The sequence below is a fragment of the Panthera pardus genome, unplaced genomic scaffold (assembly GCF_024362965.1).
Source record: "Panthera pardus isolate Hobbes unplaced genomic scaffold, ASM2436296v1 HiC_scaffold_6, whole genome shotgun sequence".
Taxonomy (NCBI): domain Eukaryota; kingdom Metazoa; phylum Chordata; class Mammalia; order Carnivora; family Felidae; genus Panthera; species Panthera pardus.
The window spans coordinates 60,881,278-60,889,576 of NW_026526991.1; the positions used below are offsets into that span (position 1 = coordinate 60,881,278).

Here is an 8,299-nt window from a genome sequence, read left to right on the forward strand (position 1 = left end):
TGCTCTGCATCTGGTCCCTGAGATCCCAAGGATGTGAAGCCAGAGGGCAAATAGGAAGGAGAAGGAAGGGGGGAGGAAAAGGATGGCTGGAAGTCAGTAGGGAAAGGATGCCAGCTACTAGCCAGCCCCAGATATCCCTTGTTGACTTAGCAAGTGACAGTCTGGGGAAGAAGGGGAGGAGGACACGGAAGTCACACCCCTCCAAACTTGATTCCCATTGGCCCTCGGTATCCTTAAAAGGGCCCAGGAGTATCTGCACTGGTATTCCTGGACCCTCTGAGGATTCTGTGGTTATACTTGCTTCTCACTCCACAGCATGAGATTCTCAGCTCTCCTCCTCCTGGCAGCTCTGGCTGGGGCCCTGGTCTGTGCCCGTGAGTATGGCCCTTCCCCTGTACCCCACCAGAGCCCTGACAGTCCAGGGAAGCCTTAACTCTGGTCTTCATTTTTCTCTTTCTCTCCCAGTGCTGTCCTGGCTCCTCCTGTTCCTGCAAGTGACTCCTGCCCCCAGTTCTCTGCCCATAGGCTCTTTACCCGCGTTGGTCAGGGAACCAGGAACCCCCTGGCGCTGTCTGCTCTCCAGCCCATCCCCTCATACACCTTCCTTTATCCACTTTATCCACTATGGTCCAGCCACCCTGGCCCTCTGTAGGCCTTCTGGGCCACCACATAGAGGTGCAGGTTGTCCCCTGCACAGGGGTGCCAGGTAGGGGATGGAGGGGGCTGAAATCTAGCCCATGGTCCATTTGCCAAGCAATGGGCCCTGCCCATGGCCTTGTGTCTCTGGATGCCTCTTCCTGAGAAGAGCAAAAAAAAAAAGAAAGAAAAGCGCTATTCGTGCCAGGACAACCCTGCTGCTCCTCGAACACTGGGGCCTTCCTTCTTGCTCTTCTTTCTGCCTGGAATTCTTTTCCACTCCTTGTCACTCTCCTCCAGCCAATCCAGAATGTCACCTGGCCAATGCTTTCTCATCTGTCAAATCTCAGTTCAGATATCAATTCCTCAAAAAAGCCTTCCATGAACATGTAGGAAAAATTAGACCCTGCTTGCTGTTATCACACCACTCTGCACTTACCCCTCTAGCACCGTCACACAGTGACTCAATAATTATGTCATGGAATGTAAGCTGGGTCAGGGCAGGGTCTTTCCACCTTCTTCAGCACTGAACCCCCTCCACTTAGCAGAGCACTTTGCATAAACATTGTGTTGAAAGAACAGAGACAAGGAGGGCTGGAGTCCAATCCCAGAAATCACTCATGCATGGCCGCATGGCCCCTGCACTGTCCCCCTCAGCCACAGAGGACCCTGAGCGCCTCCAACCACAGCCAATTCCCTGGCGCGAATCTCACGGCACCCTCACAGGCCAGAGGCAATCTGGAGGAGGGCAGTTTTCAGAGCATATTACACTTCTCCCGGGAGAACCTGCTTCAAACAACTGTAGGAGGGGTTAAACACCAGACAGAGTGCTTGGTGGGTCTACTGATGAGGCAGAAGGGCACATTTCACCAATAGGGAAATGTGTCTCCCTGTGTCCATGAACTCTCCTTAGAGCTGAGGATACAGAATGGGAGGTAGGATGGCTCAGATGGGTCGGGTTCAGTCCTTACTGTCACCTCTTTCTTCCACTGCAGAAGATGCCTCTTCTGATCCCACCGAGGCTACTCCGGAGACTGTGGCCAGTGAGTCCTTCTGTCCCTCCTGTCCCTGTGCTCAAGGGGAGGGTCTAACAGCCAGGGATGTGGGTGGAGGCTGGAAGAGGAATGGGGGGTGGGGGTGGGTCCTGCTCTTGGTGGTAACAAGAGGAGCATGGATGGGGGTGCAACAAGGCTAAGGATGAAATGGGACAACCCAGGCAGGCAAGATCAGTAGGAAGAATGGGGAAAGGGTTTGTTACGGATAAAAGGGAGAAAAAGATGAGGTTGAGTGATAAGGGAAATTATACCCATGCGGTATTAATACCTTCACCTACACACCCTTCCTGTAACTCCCAACTCCTTAGCAAGTTGCCCGATATCCAGCTTCAGACTCCATTTGCATCCTGGTTTTCCATGCTTCTCCTTCATGTACAGCCCACATCAACTAAATTGAACTTGTTTGCATTCTCCATTCCTATCCTATACACACCTTCCCCAGAACTCTGGCTGACTGACGACTTCCTGCCCCCAAGGAAGCCCCTTTAGAATATCCTCCCTGCCAAAATCCTGCTTTCAAGACCCAGCGTCGCTCTGACTAGCTCCTTGATTCCCCCCATATCCTAGCCCAAATACCTCCCCAACCCTGCCCATTAGAAGCATGCAACCCTGCCCTCCAACCCTGCCATCCAAGAGGCACTGTCTTAGTCCATCTGGGCTGCACAGCAAATCACCACAGACTGGATGGCTTAAACAACAGACATTTATTTCCCACAATTCTGGAGGCTGGAAATCCAAGATCAAGGGGCCAGCATGATCAGGTTCTAGTAAGGACCCTCTTCCAGATTACAGACTGCTGAGTTTTCACCACATCCTCACATGGCAGAAAGAGCCCTGGGGTCTCTTTTATAAAGACATTAATCCCATTCATAAGAGCTCCACCCTCATAACCTAATTACATCATAGGCCCCACCTCCTAAGACCATCATACTGAGGGGTAGGATTTCAATATATGAATTTGGAGGGGGACATAAACGTTCAGTCCCTCACAGGCACTTGTGTGTAGAAATCGTATCATCTCCGTAGCCTGGCCCCCAGCACATACTAGGTATCCTGGGCTCTGCCACTCGTTCCAAAACTAAAAACCATTTGACTTTGCTAAAATCAACAAATTGGCGTGTTTGCAGCTGAACCTGAAGTGACTACATCTCCAGCGGAAACTGTTTCACCCCAAGAGACACCCCAGGAGCCAAACAGCGCCACCACAAGTAAAGAAGGACTAAACCCACTGAGTAAGTCTCTGTCTCTACGCCAGATGACAACCCAGAGGAATCTCTGGTGGCAGGCCTCCATGACACTTCCTCCCACAGAGACGAGTCCAGGGAGAAGCAGACATACTCATTCCCCTGACCGTAAAGTCGCAAGTAGGGGCTCACACTGTACCCACTCACGCAGCTTCCGCGATAGATTTTGCTGCCTGCACCCTCCATGGTTTCTTTCCTGGCCCACCCGCCTTCCTAAGAGAAGAAGCTGGGCCCCTCAGCAAAACTTCTTCACTTTAGGGATTTGTATAGGAACAATGTCTGGTGAGGGGCAGGAGGGGGAAGGGGGAGTTTTCTCGAAATGATGGGACTTTTCTGCTAATGTGATTCTTCTGCTCCAAAATTAGAATTCCTGGTGAGCAAAGGTAGCTTGGTAGCAGAACATGGCTTTCAAGAAGCAAGAAAAAAACTGCGTGAAGGAAAACTTTATGAACGTGAGTATATCCCAAGGCAGAGCCTTGTGGGAACAGGAATACTCACCACTCATCATCCAGGGGCAGGAGGTGGGTCAGGACCCCCTTGCCCAGAGACCTGGAACTACCACAGCCCCTCCCCACTGAATCTTCCCTCCTGTTGTCTTCAAATGTCCCCAATTTCTCACACACACTCAAACCACAGGGTTGCCTGATGCCAGATTGCCCCTGGGTCTCAGCGCCAGCCTTCCCACTGCGGAGCCTGCCCAGATGGGGAAGGAGCGGGCGGGTCCCTGAGGCTCTGGCGAATCCACCTTCCATCCCTCTGACTCCCACGCAAAGCTGTCCAGGGGCTGGGTGAGGTTGCAAAGCAGAAGAGGGAGTTGAGGAGGATGGACAGGGTGGAGCTGGGGCCTGGGGCCTGTGAGCCTCATTCTCACCTCTGCTTTCTTCTAGGTGGAGTTGAATTAGCAGAAAAACTGAAGAAATTCGTTCCCAGTTCCTTTCTTCTAAGTTGAGTCTAAGAATTTGAAAAGAACGGGGCCCCTGGACTCAAAGCCTTAAGTATGCTTGCAGCCCAGAACGATTAAACTGAAGCATCCAACATGCTGTGTGCCTGTGCTCTGTGGGGCGGGCCCGGGAGGAGGTGGGGAGCAAAGCCATCCGCTGGAACGCCAAGAGACCCTGGGTGTCCTGACCCCAGGCCCTTGGGCCTGTCACGCCTTCCTTGAGGACACAACCCCTAACAAACCCTTTCATTTGCACTGAGCCACCAGCCACACGTGCTGGGCCTCCTTCTAGTGCAAATGCCTCTCCAGTTCTGGTCTAATCGCTCACATAGAGTGCCTCATGACATTTGAGCATTTCCAAAAATTAAATCAACCTCCAAAGAACCAGGATTTGTCATCCTGAAAATAGTCAAAGCCCGAGTCACTCTATTAAAGCCATTTTCTGGTGCCCTTATTAAAAATGCATCCCTCCTGCCTGCCATTCACCCTTTCTACACTGGGCCCAAGTGAAGGGCAATGGCTAATTAGACCAGATCAGTAAAATAATGAGCTGCTGCAGTGAGAGCTGGCACTTGACTAAAAGGCCTATTAACCCACTGCAACAATCCATGTGATTAGCATACCCCGTTTCCCTCCACCACAGTCTGGGATCGCACTTCACACTCTGCACACAGGTGAGCAGGGGAAAAATATTCATGACTGTGGAGGAAGACAGGACAACGCTCTCCTGCCAACCCTCTTCCCAAGCCTGGTATGTGGCAGGGTGTGCTTTCTAACACTCCCAGAGTCCTTGATTCTAGATGGTCCTTCCTCCACCCCACCTAACACCCACCCCCTCTATCCTGGGAGTGAGAGCATTCGACCTAGACCCTGTTTTATTTATTTTTTATGTATTTATTTATTTTGAGAGGGGGGCAGGGGCAGAGAGAGAGGGAGGGAGAGAGCGAATCCCAGGAAGGCTCCACACTGTCAGCACAGAGTCCTATGTGGGGCTTGAACTCACAAACCATGAGATCATGACCTGAGCTGAACTCAGATGCTTAACCGACTGAGCCACCCAGGCACCCCGACATAGACCCTGTTTTAAATGGGGTGAAGAAATTCATCTCCTTCCTCCCTCCTCCCACCATGACGACACATTCTCCATTTCTGAGAGCACTGCCTACGAAGCACAGAGAGACCTCCAGTAGCAGGTCCCCCCTGAGTGCCGGTTATAATCAACACTGGGTAAATAGGGCACTTCACACTCAAGTAGACTGCCACCCTTTTATGTGTTCAGTTGTGTCCCCCAAAAAGATCTGTGGAAGTTTTAACCCCGGGTCCCTCCGAAGGTGACTTTATTTGGAAATTGAATCATTGCGGATATAAATTAGCAAAGGTCATACTGGACTATGGTGGGCCCATAATCCGATATGACTACTGTCCTTATAAGAAGAGAGAAAGTTGGGGGCGCCTGGGTGGCTCAGTCGGTTAAGCAGCCGACTTCGGCTCAGGTCACGATCTCGCGGTCCGTGAGTTCAAGCCCCGCGTCGGGCTCTGTGCTGACTGCTCAGAGCCTGGAGCCTGTTTCAGATTCTGTGTCTCCCTCTCTCTCTGACCCTCCCCCGTTCATGCTCTGTCTCTCTCTGTCTCAAAAATAAACATTTAAAAAAAAAATTTTTTTTTAATAAAAAAAAAAAAGAAGAGAGAAAGTTGGACATAGAGTCACCTATGATGTGAAGACCCATCAAGGGTAGATGACCATGCGACATGGAGTCAGGGACTGCAGTGATGCACTGGTAAGACCAGGAACGCCAAGAATTGCTGGCAAACACCAGAAGCTAGAAGAGGCAAGAAAGGATTCTCCCCTACCAGTTTCAGAGAGAGTATGGCCCTACAATAAATTTGCCATTCAAAGTCATCCACTTGACTTTATTATGGAAGCCCTAGGAAAGTAATACACACCCCCACCCCCATCCCCAAACGCATCCCCTCTTCATGCTCCTGACTTTCATGTTATCACCAGAACTTCATACCCTTTGTCCTCTGTCACCCATTTCCCCCACTTCCCAGCTCCTGGCAACCACCAATCTACTCTGTCTCTACAAATTCAGGTTTTCCTAGATCCTACGTAAGTGAGTGAATACACAATGTACCCTTCTCTGTTTGACTTATTTCAATTAGCCTAATGCCCTCAAGTTCTAGCCACACTGATATAAATGGCAGGATTTCCTTCTTTGTCATGGCTGAATAATGTTGCATTATATTGACATGTATCTCCTAGAGTTTCACTGTAAACATCTTTTACCACCTTGTTAAATGTATTCCTAACTATTTTTATTCTTTTTGATGCTATTATAAATGGAGTTGTTTTCTTAATTTCTCTTTCCGATAGTTTGTTCTAAAAAAAAATGTTTTTAGGGGCATCTGGGTGGCTCAGTCAGTTAAACGTCCGACTTTGGCTTAGGTCATGATCTTGCGGTCCGTGAGTTTGAGCCCCGCGTTGGGCTTTGTGCTGACAGCTCAGAGCCTGGAGCCTGCTTTGGATTCTGTGTCTCCTTCTCTCTCTCTGCCCCTCCTACACCTGTGCTTTCTCTCTCTCTCTCTCAAAAATAAATAAACATTAAAAAAAATTTTTTTAATTGCCACTTCCCACATATATTCCCTGCTTTATTTTTGTCCTTAGCACTTCTTTTTTTTTTCAGCTATTTTGAGATATATTTAATACACAAAAAATGGCATGTAGTCAATGCACACATTTTAGTGAGTTTGGACATATGCATATACCCATGATACCATTCCCACAATCAAGGTAATAAACATATCTATCACCTCCAAAAGATTTCTTGTGCCTATGTGTGCACACGTGTGTGTTAAGAACACTTGGCATCTTAGCATGAGATTAACCCTCAACAAGTTTTTAAGCCATGACACTGTATTGTTAATTATAGGCACCATGTTGTAACGCAGATCTCTAGAACTTATTCACTTTGTAGCATTTCTCACTATCTAATATACTATATAAGTTACTTGTCTGTTTTCTTTGTTTTCTTCACTAGAATGTAAGCACCATGAGGGCAAGGGTTTCTATTCTTTTCACTGAGGCATCCCCAGTGCCTGAAACAGTTTCCGGAACATAGCAGGCACTCGATAAACATTAGCTGAAAGTTAAATAAATCACCACTTCCACCCTCCTCTCCATTTTCATCCTGTGAAATTAATGTCTCCATACTGTGGTTTTGTGCTGGTCTCAGCCTATCAATAACCAATGTGGTGGCCTTCGTGGTTTTTCTTATGATTGCAAGATGCCCTTCGGCAGTAACCATTGTGAAACTTTGGGGGGAAGAAAAGGTCATTACTTATAAGCCCCGTAAATGACATAGCGCACCTGGCACCACACAGGAAGGTCGTGGGCAGAAACAGAGAGCACACAGGCCTGGGTTTCCGCTTTTACTGGGGTCAAGGGTTTCATAGGCTCACTCTTTATCGATGAATTTAAAACATAAAAGCAGGAATTTAAAGTTAAGGCACCTGGGTGGCTCAGTCAGTTGGGTGTCTGATTTCAGCTCAGGTCATGATCTCACAGTTTGCGGGTTCAAGCCCCGTATCGGGCTCTATGCTGACAGCTCAGAGTCCGGAGCCTGTTTCCGATTCTGTGCCTCCCTCTCTCTCTGCCCCTCCCCTGCTCATGCTCTGTCTCTCTCTCTCAAAAATGAATAAACATTAAAAAAAATTTTTTTAAGTGCTAAAAGAGGAAAAACAAGCAGCCCAAAGGGTTAGTTATCGAAACCAACCAAGACCTCTAAACCAGAGGAGCTTGAGCGAAAGAAGGCAGCCTGGTTTTTTATCCAGTCATGTGGCTGACTTCATCTAGTCTTTATCTAGTCATAACCCTCTTGGAAGTGGATGCTGTGCCAATCAAAGCTTAGGTCGGGCGCTTGCATTATGAGAAAGAGAAAACCATGAGAAAACCATCAGGGGGGTTACACTACACCTCTCTATTCTCAGAACGTGTTTTCGGCATGCTGTGCTTCTCCACCAGGCAGGTGGCTGGCGGAAGTGAGTCTGCGCGAGATTGCTAATGCTCAGTAGGTAACAGATGCTTAACAAGTGGTCTGTGTATTTTTATTTTTTTTTTATTTTTGAGAGAGAGAGACAGAGAGTGGAGGGGGGGGCAGAGAGAGAAGGAGCCAGAATCTGAAGGAGGCTCCAGGCTCTGAGCTGCCAGCACAGAGCCTGACGTGGGGCTTGAACTCACAGACCGCAGATCATGACCTGAGCCGAAGTCAGGCCCTGAACCAACTGAGCCACCCAGGCACCCCAACGAGTGGTCTGCGTACTTAAAGGAGATTCATGTAGCACCATCCACTGAGGCCCATACCTACACACAACACTTGTCCCATTTTCCCCACTGATAATACCCACCCAGTCTCCTGGGCTATTTG

General features: G+C 48.9%; 1 protein-coding gene across 2 annotated transcripts; it reads left to right on the forward strand.

Annotated features, from left to right (window-relative positions):
• Positions 1-275: 275 nt before the first annotated feature.
• Positions 276-3,970, forward strand: LACRT (lacritin). Of its 2 annotated transcripts, XM_019419639.2 has the most exons (5): positions 276-374; positions 1,632-1,679; positions 2,819-2,923; positions 3,301-3,387; positions 3,823-3,970. In XM_019419639.2, the coding sequence occupies exons 1-5, from the start codon at positions 317-319 to the stop codon at positions 3,882-3,884; spliced, it is 360 nt and encodes a 119-aa protein (XP_019275184.2). In that variant the 5' UTR covers positions 276-316; the 3' UTR covers positions 3,885-3,970. The 2 variants fall into 2 exon arrangements, with proteins under 2 accessions (XP_019275184.2, XP_019275185.1); XM_019419640.2 differs by lacking the exon at positions 1,632-1,679.
• The last annotated feature ends 4,329 nt before the right edge of the window (positions 3,971-8,299 follow it).

What these genes read in the sequence shown, in the direction of transcription:
- LACRT (XM_019419639.2), top strand. Translation starts at nt 317, where the DNA reads ATGAGATTCTCAGCTCTCCTCCTCCTGGCAGCTCTGGCTGGGGCCCTG. An exon ending in TACTCCGGAGACTGTGGCCA is followed by an intron (nt 1,680 to 2,818) that starts GTGAGTCCTTCT and finishes GCGTGTTTGCAG; the next exon opens with CTGAACCTGAAGTGACTACA. An exon ending in AGAAGGACTAAACCCACTGA is followed by an intron (nt 2,924 to 3,300) that starts GTAAGTCTCTGT and finishes CTCCAAAATTAG; the next exon opens with AATTCCTGGTGAGCAAAGGT.